At 35.6% G+C, this 16,982-nt stretch overlaps 1 protein-coding gene and 2 long non-coding RNA genes across 3 annotated transcripts; 1 reads left to right on the forward strand and 2 right to left on the reverse strand.

Annotated features, from left to right (window-relative positions):
• Positions 1–232: 232 nt before the first annotated feature.
• On the forward strand, positions 233–14,656 carry LOC120175013 (serine carboxypeptidase-like). The gene is made up of 9 exons (XM_039181720.1): positions 233–624; positions 1,899–2,067; positions 2,236–2,355; positions 5,877–6,020; positions 6,138–6,288; positions 6,498–6,586; positions 13,384–13,642; positions 13,746–13,879; positions 14,355–14,656. Exons 1-9 carry the CDS (start codon positions 293–295, stop codon positions 14,478–14,480), a joined length of 1,524 nt encoding a protein of 507 aa, XP_039037651.1. The 5' UTR covers positions 233–292; the 3' UTR covers positions 14,481–14,656.
• LOC120175015 lies at positions 7,985–12,296 on the reverse strand. The gene is made up of 3 exons (XR_005521220.1): positions 12,220–12,296; positions 12,093–12,122; positions 7,985–8,042 (listed from the first exon to the last, which is right to left on the reverse strand). It is a non-coding gene; the product is annotated as an uncharacterized LOC120175015 (long non-coding RNA).
• Positions 12,292–12,951, reverse strand: LOC120175014. Its single transcript, XR_005521219.1, has 4 exons — positions 12,861–12,951; positions 12,669–12,755; positions 12,440–12,501; positions 12,292–12,342 (listed from the first exon to the last, which is right to left on the reverse strand). It is a non-coding gene; the product is annotated as an uncharacterized LOC120175014 (long non-coding RNA).
• Positions 14,657–16,982: the final 2,326 nt, after the last annotated feature.

Raw genomic sequence — 16,982 nt, forward strand, 5'->3', positions numbered from 1 at the left:
TACCTTCTATAATATTATACTAAAACCTCTTATATTAATCCATCTTATAAATATTACGATTTCAAGTTATAATATTATCGGTCGTACTTTTAATATGTAACCTTTTTACCCACCACACCGTTAACTAATCTTATTATAGGGATCTCAGAGAAGAAGTCCCCGTATAAATCTCTTGAAGAATCCAGTTACTATTACTATTCTTATTCCCCGTAAAATCTGGCATTCAGTTCAACTCCATTTCTTCTTTAGATTATAAGTACTCGTTTCTCTCACTTGAAAAAAGCTGAAAAAAATGACGAAACCCAAATCTTTATGCCTCTTACCCTTTTCCCTTGCCTTTCTTATTTCCTCTTGCGCCGCCATTTTCCCCATCGTAGACGACTTACGTGTTGCCGGATCGAGCTTTCCGTCGCTGCAAGCAAAGAAGTTGATAAGGGAATTGAATTTATTTCCTAAAGAGGAAGTCAACGTGGTCGATGAAGGCCTTGTTTCATTACCGGAGGGTTCGAAGCTGGTGGAGAAGCGTTTCAAGTTCCCAGATGTCGAAGCGCTTGGTGGGGTTTCTGTTGAGGATTTGGGTCATCATGCTGGGTATTACAAGCTTCGTAATTCTCATGATGCCAGGTAAAATAGTTTCTTCTTGAAATTAGGATGGTGTCTTTTTATATATATATATAGGAAAGCGACTTTAAGTAGGAATTATGGACCTAAATTTTTAAGAAATTTTAGGAAGATACGAATTTATAAAATTTATGGAGGACGTAAATAGATTTTTAATAGAGAATACATGTAAAAATCTAAAATATATGAAAATTTTAAATTTTCAGGGCGACTTAGCTAAAAATGCTTGGATTCATTGGGAGGTTTTACGAGCCCTTAAGCTTTATAGTTTTTATTTGTAACTTGATTTGGTGAAGGGTTTTTTTTTCCTTTGAAAATTGGTGAATGAGGTTATAATCGTGGGTTTGGGGGACTTAATGATTAAAGCCCCATGAATTGGAGATTGAGATGATTATTCTGTGGTTTTTCTATAGGTGAAAATTTGGAGTTTTAATAGGAATTAGAGTTCTTTTTTCCTTGATATAGTTTTAGTTAACGTAAATCGATATTTCATTTTTTAGGGAAGATTTTCAATGTTCGTCTTCTGAATAGGATTTTAAAGTTATAGGCATTTAAAGGCCATGACTAAGAATTTTTTTTGCTTATGTTATTCATGGGAAAAGAAATTTTTTTTTTTAAATTTTTCAATGTATGCTCTTTCGGTAATTTTAATTGTCCTCTCGGGTTTATTCTCAATATCCCTGAAATTTATTTGTTTTCTGGTTGAATTTCTTATGTAAATTCACTCATTGCTTTGTAAAATCAAAACCGTTCTTCTCTCTCTCTCTCTCTCTCTCTCTCTCTCTCTCTCTCTCTTTTTATTTGTTGAAATCTCTCAAGACTCTGTCCTTTCAAGTTTGTAGATATATAATTGTTGTTTCTCAAATAACCCATTCTTACATAGATGTCTGTGCAGTTCATTGTTTTAGTTGTTGAATTGGATGACCTTGCATGTTTTATGGATGTTAATGCCTTAATGGTTATTATCTACGTGTTCGTGAAGTTGGTGACTTGCCTCATTCGAATGAGAATTGGACTCCATGAGAAATTCAACGAACAGATTCTGAACAGCACATTTTTCACTTGAATCGATCAAATTCTTTTGACATGTAGTGCTAAATAACTGTTTTCTTGATAGGAGGAGAAAACTCAAGCCAAGAGTCATCCAATAATGGATTTATTAATTTAAGAATACCTTGTTTTCCGGATTGCAGCTTTCTTGTTGTGCTGCTAGATTAATTAATGTTCCTTATATTTTTCTTTTCAATTTGGTTTTGAATCTTTCTGGATTTTGGCAGAATGTTCTACTTCTTCTTTGAATCACGCAATAGCAAAAAGGACCCTGTTGTAATCTGGCTGAGTGGAGGACCAGGTTGCAGTAGTGAGTTGGCTTTGTTCTATGAAAACGGGCCTTTCACCGTTGCTGATAACATGTCTCTTGTCTGGAATGAGTTTGGTTGGGACAAGGTATTTTATTATCTTCATGTTCTCCATTCTTGGGTATTTGGTGTTTCCCAGTTGTTACCTTGAGTGGCAAGTAATTTGTTATAATTCTGAATTTCAAAGTTTCAAGTTCTATATATAGTGATTGATGGACTTGTTTTCTTCTTTCCTATTTCTCGGTTTTGCATTTAGGCATCAAACCTTCTATATGCAGACCAACCTATTGGTACTGGCTTTAGTTATAGTACAGACAGAAGAGACATTCGCCACAATGAAGACGAAGTTAGCAATGACCTTTATGACTTCTTACAGGTTAGTATGTTTCCCATTGAATCATATTCCGGAGGAGGATGAGTTTGGCTTAATTATTCACTGTCCACTAAATTATTATTAATATTGTACAACAACAACAACAACAACAAAACTCAATTCCCATATGTATGGGGTAAGTGGGAGGTAGGGTAGTAGGCTGCCCCCAATGCCAGGTTGGGAGTAGCTTCCGAGAAAGACCTCCGACAGTCAGAAAATTAAAAATATAGATAAAATGCAATGCATGTATAAATAAATACATAAATACATAGCTAAACAGTATTCATATGCAGTCATTAAAATCATATGTGCGTCTGTAATGGGAATTAATCCCTGCAAAATAATCCCTGCGAAAGAATCTCTGCATATAGACAGAAACATAAGACCCGGCTAAATTTAAAAGAGGAAACATGAAGAGAATGATACACAGAAGTCAACGATATCAAGCCCAGCTCTAATCCTTCATAAATACCAATAACAGAAACGTATAAAAAGTAGAAGTCATGGAAATTACTACAAAGACATTAAAAGAAGACAGAGATGATACACCCTATAGATGTGACCCACATTACTCGACTACCCTAGTTTTTAGCCTCCATATTTTCCTATCAGAGGTCATGTCTTCGGTAAGGGCTAAATCCATCAAATCAGATCTCAAGCAGTCTTCCCACTTCCGCCTTGGTCGACCTTTCCTTCTGGCACCGTTGACTGTAATCGACTCTACCCTCCTGACCGCATCCGACGGTAGTCGCCTAAGGACATGCCCAAACCACCGTAGTCTTCCCTCCCTCAATTTTTTGGAAACAGACACCACCCCCAAGGACATCCTAATAGCAGAGTTTGTCGTCATATCCCACAGAGTCCTACCACATGTCCATCGAAGCATTCTCATTTCTGCGGCCTCTATCCTCCTTACGTGATCCTTCTTGGTTGCCCAACATTCTCATCCATACAACAGCGCTGGTCTTATTGCCATTCTATAAAATTTTCCCTTAAGTTTTAGAGGCATCTTCTTGTCACACAAAACTCCAGTAGCGGCCCTCCACTTTAGCCATCCCGCCTTTATACGGTGTGTAACGTCATCATCTACACCCCCATCTTTATGTATCATAGACCCTAGGGCCAACCACTTAACTCCCTCTTCTCCTAGGGCCAACCACACAGTGATAGGAATTTGATCAGGACCGACAGCTTTGTCCCTTCCCATCTTTCTAAGAGCCATTTTGACTTCCTCAAACCCAATCCTACTTGTAGGGCAGTCATTGGCCGTAGTATGATAGTCGGCTGACCCATCAACGATATTATCTCTACATGGAGAGGCACCGTCATTAAATAAGCCAAAGAAGTAACTACCCCAAACCCTCTTAATATCGTGATCTTTCGCTAAAAGAACACTATTGTTGTCCTTAATAAACCTAATGTTACCTAGATCCTTTTTCCTAATCTCCCTAGATTTTGCAAGTCTGAAGATTCCATTTTGTCCTTCCTTGGTGTCTAATCTCTTGTACATTTCCTCGTATGCCTTATCCTTTGCTTTAGCTACCGTTTTCTTGGCTTACCGTTTTGCCTCCTGGTATCTTTGTTTAGCTCTCGACCTTTCTTCGTCGTCATTGCATTGTAGAAACTCCTTGAAGCAAGTTTGTTTTGTCTTCACCTTAGTTTGGACTTCGTCGTTCCACCACCACAATTCTTTATGTTCCTTGGCCTTCCCCGTCGACAACCCAAGGGTGTTTTTGCCCACCTCTCTGATGGAATTTGCCATATTTTTCCATAACATATCTGTATTATTTGAGTTTGTAGTTTCAAAACCTGTATTAGACAAAACCTTACTCCTAAAGTCATCAGTTGTCGCTCCATGTAAGTTCTTCCAGAGGATCCTAGATTTACCAAGTTTAGCCCTCCTATGAGTGCTCTGCCCGTGGGGTACGCGGAACACCAAAACCAACAATTTGTGTTGTGATGCACATGCCTCTTCAGGGAATACCTTACAGTCAATGCAAGCCCATCGTTCCCGATTTCTAACCAAGATGTAGTCGATTTGGGTACAATGTCCCCCGCTATGAAACGTAATCAAGTTCGCATCTCTCTTATTAAAGGAGTTAGTGATCACCAAATCGTGAGCAGTAGCAAAATCAAGCAACATACGCCCCTCATCGTTCCTGCTACCATAACCGAAACCCCCATGAACACCGTCATACCCGTCGGTTGCACTGCCTATATGGCCATTGAAGTCTCCCCCTATGAAAACTCTTTGGTCCTCCGGAATGCTCTTAAGTATATCATCTAACTGATCCCAGAAGCAACGTTTCTCCCCCTCCCCTGGGCCAACGTGTGGGGCGTACACTGAAAGGACATTCACTACTTCCTCTTCTATAATAACCTTAATCATCATGATCCTATCCCGGTATCTGCAAACTTCAACTACATTTTCCTTGAGCCTAGAGGATGCCAAGATACCCACCCCATTTCTAGCGTTATCTACGCCTGAATACCACAACTTGTACCTATTACACTCTCTGGCGCGAGACCCTTTCCACCTAGTCTCCTGAATACATGCAAAATCTATTTTTCTATTATTAAGTATGTCGGTAAGCTCCAGCAGCCTAGCATTTAATGTGCCTACATTCAACGAGCAAACTCTTAGTCTAGTCTCCTTGTCACTACTCTGCCGAGCCCTCCTCCTATAAGCCCCATGGGATCTAAAAGAAGGACATGACCTCAAGTAATCATCTATAATCGAAGCTATGAGGAACTATGAAAAAAGAATCCAAATAAGACAGAAGATACACTAATAAAACGCTGGAGAATTGAGGAGTACTAAAAATCTTAGCTGGTTACTTAATAGGATTTTAAGATAAAATTAATACTATCTTATTTAACTTTAGGCCAATATCTAGAAACTATAATTTAAAATGTTCAATAAATATCCGAGCTAAGCAAAAAAGGATTAAAATTGTAACGCGAAATATAAGAGTAATGAAATCAATTCAAAAGTTGAGCAAATGTAAAAATAGAAGTAACCCAAATCTTGAAGGAAAAAAAAAACCAGTAAAACAATATAAAACACATGCAAGAAAAGAAAATCAAACACTGAGATTAGACAGAAAACTCGTTGAGCAATTCAATTATAAACCAAAATTAACTTTAAAAAAAAAAACCAGCAACGGAAATGATTATGAAATAAATCCCAAATTTAGAAACTGAAGAAGTTGAATTGATTTTACCAGAGCTCAGCTTTACCACCTCTTTGTGAAAAAGCCGATACAGAGATATTCTAAAATTACAGTTGGAAAAGCCAGATCTAGTCCAAACAATGTCACAGAAAGTAATGAACGAAAGAAATAAGCCAAATCCAACTAGATCTGTAACAAACAAAGAAAGTTGAATTTACCAGAAACAAAACTGAAAGAGATCCACAAGAAAATCCTTCAACTATTGTTAATAAAGTGAATAAAACATCATTCAATATGTAATAAAAATGAATAAAGTTTGTTGTTTGACCCTGGTCTTTTTCCCCACGTTAGGCATTCTTTACAGAACACCCCGAGTTTGCAAATAATGACTTTTATATAACTGGAGAATCATATGCTGGACACTACATTCCAGCTTTTGCCGCACGAGTCCATCGAGGAAATAAAGCTGAAGATGGAATTCATATAAACCTAAAGGTGTTTTACTTAGTATATTATTTCTAGCTTCTGCATTTTCATTTAGTAATTCTCAATTTCTAACTTGTCTGAATCAATTCATTTGTTTGCTTACTTTAACTACAATGTGGTTAACAGGGCTTTGCTATTGGAAATGGCTTAACTGACCCTGCAGTCCAATATAAAGCTTACCCTGATTTTGCTTTGGACATGGGGTTAATTAAGGAGACTGACTATAAACTTATCAACAAGCTGGTTCCAGTTTGTGAACTTGCAATCAAGCTTTGTGGTAATGCTGCATCTTAAATGGCTTACTCTCTTTCCCATGATCATTCTCTACATATTTTTGTTGTTGTTTCAAATTTCAAAGCCTGATATATTAATCGATATTTCCTTTTCAATCGTGAATTATCGCTTACGTGATATATCACAACAGATTTAATTGTTGTTGTTTATCTTCTTATCTTCTTATTTCTTTTTGGAAACTTGTTTTCTCAGGCACTGATGGTACGCTCTCCTGCATGGCTTCCTATTTTGTATGCAATGCCATATTCAGCGGCATCATAGCACGTACTGGTGATATCAACGTAAGGGACATGAATTACATTCTTACCAAACTACATTTGATGAATTATATTTTAATGCTTAGAACACATTTGATGATTTCTTTTTTGTTGGATAATCCCATGTATTATTCCAAATCAAAAGCAAATATATACAGTAACCAATTACAAATCTAATCCCCCTTTGTGTTATATCCCATGATAAGCTTAGTTGCATATTAACAGTACCTACAAGTCTAAATTTAACACCAGAGAGTCTTAATCGCACAACTTCTTTTATCTCAGTAAGTAGAGTTTGCTCAACTCTTGGTGTTCCATTTTTCACCCTTAACATCACATAAATAAAAGCATTCACCTTGGAGTAACAAAATATTACTCCAAATTTCCTTTGAATAGTTACAGCTAAAGAAGATATGATCCCATGTCTTATCAGCAGCATTACACAAGATGTATCTATCATCTACTTCAAAGCCTCTCTTTAATAGCCAATCTTTTGTGGGCAGTTGATCCTGTATTGCCATCCAACTTTTATAGAAAACTTTGGTGTACAAAAAGGGATACTCCGTATTACCTTCTCTTGTCTCTGTCACCACCCATACCTGTTGCTTGTCCTCGAAGTTTTAAGAGCTTCCTCCACCCCCAGCTACTGTTGCATGTAGCTTTTACCTGCATTAGGGAATTACTTTTCAGCATGTATGCTTGGTTCCAATCCACCCATAACGATCCAGATTGTGCTAGAAGAGTATCTAAATGTTGTGGTATGCTTACTCTTTCCATCCCTCAAGCTCTCTCTACCCCAATTCACCGTCTCCCTTCATTTGATGAATTGTTTGCTTAGACAGATTTTTTTTTTCGGTTGTAATATTCTAATATCCAGTAAAGTAGAATGTGTTTCTATTCCTGGCATTACCGAATTACCTTTGTCTTAGAGATCTTGGGAAGTTTTCTACGGATATGAAGGGGGTTTTTAATGAGACCTCTCTTATAAAAAAAAGAAAAGAGAGAGATTGTCGCGGTTGCAAGAGAAGACCAGGACGAGGAGATTAGAATTGAAGCGAGGGAATTGGGGGAAATGGACGAGGAATTAGGGATTGAGAGAAAAGAGATAAGGGAATTAGGGATTTCAATCTCTAATGAGAGGGCTGAAGGAAATTACCTGGAGTGGCAGCAGAAGAAGAGTTGGGCAGAGGAGATGGGCTCAGACGTGGATCCAGTTATCAACGAAAATATTCAGCTGCAAGGAGTTTGTTAGAGAATTAGTTATACAGCTGTCCTCTTTCTATTTGCTATAGTACATTGTAATCAAATAAAACTGTGTACTAAGGAATGAGAAGATACCTGATGAATGAATGAAATTCTGATTTCTGAAATCTCCCTGCTTTTCTTCTTCTAAAACCTTTATTCCTTCGATTTTTCCTTTTCTATTCTCTTCAGTTCATAACAATTGGTATACAGAGCCTAATTTCCTGGCATTAGCAAACTGGGAAAACAAAGAAAGAATCAAGCTATGGCAGAGTCGGCTGAACTTACTGCCATTCAGCAGCAAATTGAAGATTTATCAAAAAGGGTAGAAAATGTCAGTGATGAAACAAAACCTCCAAAATGGTGGGAGGAGCAAAACAATCGTCTAAACAGTCTGGAATCGAAGATGAACACCAATCAAGCCTATATAGAACAAGTCCTACGAATATTAACGGGGAGGAACGATGAGCAAGACATGGCAAGCTCAGAAAAGGAGCAGACTGCTACACCTACTCCAACTAAGGTTGATGGAAAGAAACCGGTGATGGTGACAGTGATTAATGATAAGTCCAGATTCTCGTACAATATGGATGAACCAGGTATCCTTAAATCTAAACCCTATGAGTTGCAAATGGATCAATCAAAAATGAGGATGGAAAATCAAACAAAGGATAATAATGGGGACAAAATGGTTCAGGGAGGGGCAGTAGGAAACACTGGATTTATACTTCCTAGGCCTAAAGTAGAGCTAAAGAATTTTGATGGAACTAATCCAAGGGGCTGGGTGCAAAAATGTCATAAGTTCTTTCATCTCTTTGGAATTCCTGAAGAGCAAAAAGTTCAGTGGAAGAATACCAAGTGAGGTTTGAAGAGTTGAAACCTTTCATTCTAATGCAGAACCCAACCTTGGGGAAGGAATTTTTTGTGTCCATTTTCATAAGTGGACTGAAGGAGGAGTTGAAACATAGGGTCAAAGCTCTTAATCCTAAAGAAGTCACTGAAGCTTGCAGGCAAGCAAAATTATATGAGATTTCAATGGAGTTTGAAAGAAAAAGACAGAAATAGAATTCAAGGTTCCCACCCTATCCCACCCAAACAAATTTTAACAGACCTGCTGCTATTACAACAACACAGAAAGTTCTACCAAATCCTCCTAACAAGAACAATTTGCTGGAGTATCGCAGATTGAATAATTTGTGTTACAAATGTGGTGAACGATTTCAACCAGGCCACCAATGCAAGTTAAGACAATTGAATGTTATGGAGGAAGTGGATAACCAGGAAGATGCAGTCATAACAGATGAGGTTTTGGGAGATTCAAATGATAAAGATGAGAATCTGGAAATTTCAGTCAATGCTCTCACAGGTAACATTGGATATACTACAATTAGAATTCAAGGCTTGGTCAAGGGCAAACCTCTCAATATTCTTATTGACAGTGGCAGCACACACAACTTTATCACTCCTAAGTGGGCTAAAGTTGGTACTGAGTTAGTTTCAACTCAACCACTAGCCATTACAGTTGCTAATGGTGAGAAATTATTCAGTTCAGCTAAGAGCAATCAATTATGTTGGATTATGCAAGGCCATCAGTTTTTTCATGATTTTCGGGTACTTAATCTGGGAGGCAGTGATATGGTTCTTGGAGTTGATTGGATGCGCAAATATAGTCCAATCCTTATGGATTTTAATGCCATGACTATTACTTTTGAGAAGGAAGGACAACAACTATCTATTCAAGGACATCAAGCACCATTCCTTATGAAAACAGTTTCTAATGAAAAAATGCAAAAGATTACTGCCAAGGATCTAGATTTATTGGGAGAAATTTATTTCCTAACTATGGAAACTGATGAGCAGCAGGTACCTCATGAGCTACAACCATTATTAGCAGAATTTGCAGGAGTTTTTGATGAACCTAAAGGATTACCTCCTAAACGAGTACATGACCATTCAATTACACTTAAACCGGGTGCAGCCCCGGTCAATTTGCGGCCTTACAGATTTCCACATCATCAAAAAGCAGAGGTGGAAAGACAAATTTCTGATATGCTAGCAGCTTCTGTCATTCAAGCAAGCAAGAGCCCTTTTGCCTCACCTTGCTTACTTGTTAAGAAAAAGGATGGTTCTTGGAGATTTTGCGTCGATTATAGACAATTAAACAACCAGACAGTAAAAAAATAAGTTTCCAATACCAGTGGTGGAGGATTTATTAGATGAATTACATGGAGCAGCCTATTTTTCTAAGTTGGACTTACGGTCTGGTTACTGGCAGATTCAAATTCAGCCTACAAACATCTACAAAACTGCCTTTCGCACTCATCATGGACATTTTGAATTCAAGGTAATGCCCTTTGGTCTTACTAATGCACCTGCTACATTTCAATCTCTTATGAATGATCTGTTCACTCCCTATTTGCGAAAGTTTGTTCTGGTATTTTTTGATGATAGATTAGTGTACAACACTACATTGTCTGCTCATGCACTACACTTGAGAAGAGTTTTGGAAATATTGACACAACATCAGCTATATGCTAAGAGGAGTAAATGTTATTTTGGTCAACCACAAGTGGAATATTTAGGCCATATTATTAATGCTCAAGGGGTTTCCACTGATCCATCAAAAATTTCTGCTATGAAAAATTGGCCAATTCCTCAAAACTTAAAATCTCTTCGGGGATTTTTGGGGCTAACAGGCTATTATAGAAGGTTCATCAAAGGCTATGGTGCAATTAGTCGACCACTTACAATGATGTTAAAAAAGGAAGGTTTTATATGGACTCCTACAGCATTGACAACTTTTAATCAATTGAAGGAAGTAATGTGTAAGGCTCCAGTTTTGGCTCTTCCTGATTTTACTAAAGAATTTTGTTTAGAAACTGATGCAAGCTCAGAAGGTATTGGGGTTGTTTTATCCCAAGGAGGTCGTCCTTTGGCCTATCTTACCAAAGCTTTAAGCCCTAAAAACGTGGACCTTTCTATCTATGAGAAGGAATATTTGGCTATTCTTTTGGCAGTTTCGAAATGGCGACATTATCTTGAGTGTGGTCCGTTTATCATTAAAACAGACCACGAGCCTTTGAAGTATTTGTTAGAGCAGAAACTCACGAAAACAATTCAGAAGAAAGGATTGACTAAATTGTTGGGTTTGGACTACACAATTCAATATCGAAAAGGGCGTAATAATGTTGTGGCTGATGCTTTGTCAAGACAATTTGTGCAGGTGGGTGAGTGTCAAAAGATGGGTGCCATGATTATAATTCCGACTTGGGTTAAGGACATTGAACAAAGCTATGAAAATGATGCTGATGCTAAAGAATACATTCGAGCAGTAACTATTAACACTGCTAGTGTTCCAAATTGGAAGTATTCAAAAGGGTTGTTGCGTTACAAAAATAGAGTTTATGTGGGAAAGTCCAGTGATTTACGATTGCAGATACTACAGATTTTACATGATTCTCCTCATGGAGGGCATTCGGGTATTCAGGCTACATACCAGCGGGTGAAATCTTATTTTTATTGGCCTAAACTTAAAACCATGGTCTCTAATTATGTACAGAAATGTGAAGTCTGCCAACGCACTAAGGTGGAGTATGTGGCTAAACCTGGGCTGCTACAACCAATTCCAATTCCTCAACAAGCATGGCAGGTGATAACTATGGATTTTATTGGAGGTTTACCTAATTCTTTGCATAAGAATTGCATTTTAGTAGTAGTGGATAAACTGACTAAATATGCTCAATTTTTAGCACTTTCTCATCCCTATATTGTTATGGAAGTAGCTAAATTTTATTTAGATCAAGTTTATAAGCTTCATGGTCAGCCTAAGATGGCCATTTCTGATCCTGACAAGACCTTCACTAGTCTTTTTTGGAAAGAACTAATGAATCAGTTGGGAACCAGCACACTCTTTAGCACAGCTTACCATCTTGAGACGGATGGTCAAACTGAGAGAGTGAATCAATGTCTTGAGCAGTACTTAAGGGGTTTGTGTTTCCTAAAACCTACTCAATGGGCAAGATGGTTACCTCATGTTGAATGGTGGTACAATACAAACTATCATACAACACTTAAAATTACCCCTTTTGAGGCACTCTATGGATATAAACCTCCTACAATGTTATGGTGTTCTGAATCTAATGTTAACATTGTTCAGACTTTATTACAAGACAGGGAGCAGATCAGGCAAATTGTTAGAGACCAATTACAGCAAGCCCAGAACCGTATGAAACAACAAGCTGATAAAAATCGCAGTGAAAGAACATTTGATGTGGGAGAAGAGGTGTACCTGAAACTGCAACCATATCGGCAGACTTCCCTGGCAATCAGAAAAAATTTGAAGTTAGCAGCCCATTTTTATGGCCCTTACAAAATTCTCGAAAAGATTGGTGAGGTTGCTTATAAATTGGACTTACCAGAAACTGCTCAAATACACCATGTTTTCCATGTCAGTCTCTTGAAGCGGAAACTGGGAGAGAAGACAGTGGCTTCATCGGACCCTCCTCAGGTAATAGATGATGGACAACTTAAAGTATTTCCTGCGAAAATTTTAAGCAAACGAATTGTCAAACGAGATAAATGTGCTGTTACTCAATTATTGGTTCGTTGGACGAATTTAAGTGCTGAAAATGATACCTGGGAAGATTATACAGTCTTGCGTGCCCAGTTTCTTGAATTCGATCCTTGGGGACAAGGATCTGCTGATGAAGGGGGTATTGTCACGGTTGCAAGAGAAGACCAGGACGAGGAGATTAGAATTGAAGCGAGGGAATTGGGGGAAATGGACGAGGAATTAGGGATTGAGAGAAAAGAGATAAGGGAATTAGGGATTTCAATCTCTAATGAGAGGGCTGAAGGAAATTACCTGGAGTGGCAGCAGAAGAAGAGTTGGGCAGAGGAGATGGGCTCAGACGTGGATCCAGTTATCAACCCAAAGGAGGAAAATATTCAGCTGCAAGGAGTTTGTTAGAGAATTAGTTATACAGCTGTCCTCTTTCTATTTGCTATAGTACATTGTAATCAAATAAAACTGTGTACTAAGGAATGAGAAAGATACCTGATGAATGAATGAAATTCTGATTTCTGAAATCTCCCTGCTTTTCTTCTTCTAAAACCTTTATTCCTTCGATTTTTCCTTTTCTATTCTCTTCAGTTCATAACAGAGATGTAGAAAAGTTTTTGTGGAAGTAATGTAATTTTCTTGATTAGAAAAGAAAATGAAAAATAGTTTATGAATGATAGAGTAGGGCCTGAAATTGCTCTTCGTATCTTTGATGTTCTTTCTTCATATATTTTAAGGATACCCTAAAAAAAATTCCTATTGCTAAAGTCATTTATAACCTATGTTAATTGAACTCGAATGTGTGTGCCTGATATGAGTATGTGCCTTATATGGTATATTAGATTTTTTTTTTAAGTTTTTTCATTTATTTTGGGGTCATCTGCATGAGACATGGGTACCTTGAGAAAAATAAAGACCTGAAAAATGAAAAAAAAAAATGATTTTACTAGTAGTTAAGTGTGGCCTGATACCTTATTATTCTGTGAATAAAAAATGCTCCAATGTTTTCTTGTTGCAGTACTATGATATTAGAAAGAAATGCGAGGGGAGTCTTTGCTACGACTTCTCGAACATGGAGACGTTTCTGAACAAGAAATCGGTTAGGGATGCTCTTGGTGTTGGGAATATAGACTTTGTGTCCTGCAGTCCTACCGTGTATCAGGCCATGCTAGTTGACTGGATGCGAAATCTTGAAGTCGGCATTCCTGCTCTCCTTGAGGATGGAATCAAGCTTCTTGTCTATGCTGGGGAATATGATCTTATCTGCAACTGGCTTGGTAAGCATTTGGGCATTTATTTATGGATAGCGAGCATTTTATACCTAGATACATCCGGCTAATTACTATTGGTTGGTTTGTCACATTACTGTACTTGGAACAGGCAATTCAAGATGGGTTCATGCAATGCAATGGTCTGGCCAAAAAGAGTTTGTAGCATCGCCAGAGGTTCCATTTGTAGTTGATGGCTCTGAAGCAGGAGTTTTGAAAACTCATGGACCTCTCGCTTTCCTCAAGGTTTGGTCCTTTTCTATACCAGCACTTCATATATGCAGGTAGTTTTGCTGTGTGACACCCTAAACTAAGATTAATTTGCGACGGATTTTAATCTAATTTTTTTTTCAGCCTAAAAGGTTATACTACTGGTAATAATTTAAGATACAACCGAGAATGCTACATTGTGGCAGTTTTTAACCTAAAGTGTTACATGTCTACTCTAAGAAGTTACACAATTGGTAATAATTTCGGTTACAACCGAGAATGTCTTCACGGTAAATTTTTGGGTTGCAACCAGAATAGTTGTTATGGAGAACGTAGTATTTTTTGTTTCAACTTAAAATGTTATGTAGATTATCGTACATAGTTTCACCTTTTGTAAGCTTTTAGGTTACAACTGATTTATGCTCTCTTTTTTTTAGTTTTTGTATTTTAAACTATCCCTTATCTGAGGCTTTAAATGTAGCTGGTGATATGGGTGTGATGATCTGAACAGGTTCATGATGCGGGTCACATGGTTCCTATGGACCAGCCCAAGGCAGCCTTAGAGATGCTGAAAAGATGGACCAACGGCTCACTAGCTGATTCTGGTGGTTCACAGAAAATGTTTGCTGAAATGTGATTTTCTTCACTTTTCTGTGTCTGCACTGAAATCCTAGTTGGCAGAAAAAAAAAGCCCAAAGAAGAAAGAGATGCTTTGAATGCCTGTAAACATATGCATGTGGGCTAACATAGAACTCTGGTTATCTTGGTGCTTTGAAGTTTACCTTCACAAATTAATAAAGTGTTTTGAACTCCTCCGCTGCTTCCTTTTTTTTAAGTTAATTCTGTGTTTTTATATCTTTATTTTTACGGATATTGATTTGTGTTCAAATCAACGCGCGATCCGTTTAGCAATAAAATTTATTTTATTTTTATAAAACTAAAAAAAATCTTTTTTTATAACTATAATGTTATTTTTTGATTTGGTTTTATTTGATCGCTTCTATTTGTTTAAATTTAAATTTATTTTACCGATATTTATCTAAAATTAAACTTTAGTTTAACTATTTTTTAATATTTTATTCTGTTTCTATTGTGAGGAAAATACCGATGGTGTTTTCATTTTTCAATTTTTTAATATTAGATTTTTATTTGCATTTGACAAATGAATTTTCAAAATTTTAAAAAAATAAACATAAAATATTTTTGCTTGAAACATACAAAGTATACTTAATGAAATTTGAATTCGTTGTCAACTTATCAAGTTACCTTATTGGTTAAAAAAGTATTGTTCTCTCAAGAGGTTCTGCGTTTGAGCAACTGTATCTGTATGACATATGCATTGTCAATTGTTTAAGAAAAATTTTGAACAAATACTACTTATAATCATTCCAAATTTTTTAAAAAAGAATAAATAAATTATTTATCCTTAATGAAAATATTCCTTAAATTAGAATAGTGCATATCATATAAATATATAATATAGTTTATGAACTTTGTGACATGACATTATTTTTAAAGGTCTTGAGTTCGAACAATTACGTTTGTAGAGTATGTGTGCACGTTATCAATAAGTTAGGAAAATTTTTACATTCTTATAAACTTCGTGCTTATAAAGTTTTCACATCCCTACACATGAAAGCAAACATTAAGCTTCGAGCTTATTAAGCTAAAAACATCAATATCACAAATGTAGAACATGTAAACATAAACTCATATCGTATAATTTTTATCAGGTATCAATACTTTTAAACAAGTAATGATATTGCCGTCAAAATTTTCCACTTTTGTCCTATAATTTATCAACTTTTTAATTTGATTATGCTTTCTCTAATTTGGTGAAAACAAAGTCTCTAATCCTTATATTTCTTCTTTGTTCTATAGAATCAATACAGAATTTAGACTAGAATTTTAGATTAAAAAAATCCCAAAATTGAATTATCCAATTAAAATTTGAGCTTAAAATTAAAATAGTTGTGAAATATATTCAGTAAATAATGACTTATCACTTAATGTAGAATTCATGCAATAAATTTTGTTTACTCTAAACTATAATATCTTTTAAATTTTACTTTATCAAACAGTTGACTTCTAATGATAAATTTGATTAATACACTTTATGTCAAAAAATTTAATTAATACACTAAATAAATTTTATAACTTAAATTTTAATACTTAATTTTGTACACTTAAATTGTGGCTTAAACATATATTTTGTCCCTTTGATTTTACTCAAAAATCAAGTGAGCTCTCGCTTTCCATCATGGATCAATTAAGCCCTTTTTGAAAAATTATTATCAATCCCTTTAATTGCAGTTACCGTTGATCACACTAACTGTCGTTAAATTTGCTAACATGTCAAAAAAATAAAAATATAAACAATTATAAAAACTTAAAAATAATTAAAATATTTTAAATTATAATTTTTAATAATTATAAAAAATTGGCTTATATTACAAATAAATACGTAAGACATGTCATATTATTTTTAAGTACCTAAAATATTTTTTTATCAAAATAGGTACCTAATGTTTTAATATGTGAATATTTCAAATTTAATAGTAATGACAGTTAAAGCACATAAGCCAATAAAAGAGTGACAAATGACATGTTAAATAATTATTTACATAAAAAATTAAAAAAAATATCTAACAGTGTCCCATTTATCTCACTTTCTTCTTACAAGTTTTTCCTCCTTTCTTGAATTTAGGATTTTTAAATTCCAGCTCTCTTGATTTTTTAAAATTTTAGAAATAAATCTCAACTACTATTTTTTTAACCTAACTTCTTAAATTGATTTTGGTTGTTGAAATTCGAAAAAGAAAATAATGAAAGTTTCTCAATTTCGAAACCCAGCTGACAAAGACGATTTAGAGAAGGTAAGGTATTTTTTGGATTTGTTTTGCTTATATGTATTATGATAATATATTGTTATAGAATCTTATATGTGACGCATACATGCAACAAGTGTCAAAAATAATAGAACTTCACGTGCATGTCAACTAAGCAACTGTCTGCTTTGAATATGAAAAATAATAAAATTTTACAATTTTTTTCTATTGGTTATTGTGTAATGAAATATATTTTTTAGAAATAATGCTGAATATACATTATATTAAATATTTATTATTTTTATTTTTAT

The sequence above is a fragment of the Hibiscus syriacus genome, unplaced genomic scaffold, assembly GCF_006381635.1.
Source record: "Hibiscus syriacus cultivar Baekdansim isolate YM2019G1 unplaced genomic scaffold, ASM638163v2 tig00112153_pilon, whole genome shotgun sequence".
NCBI classification, from domain to species: Eukaryota; Viridiplantae; Streptophyta; class Magnoliopsida; order Malvales; family Malvaceae; genus Hibiscus; species Hibiscus syriacus.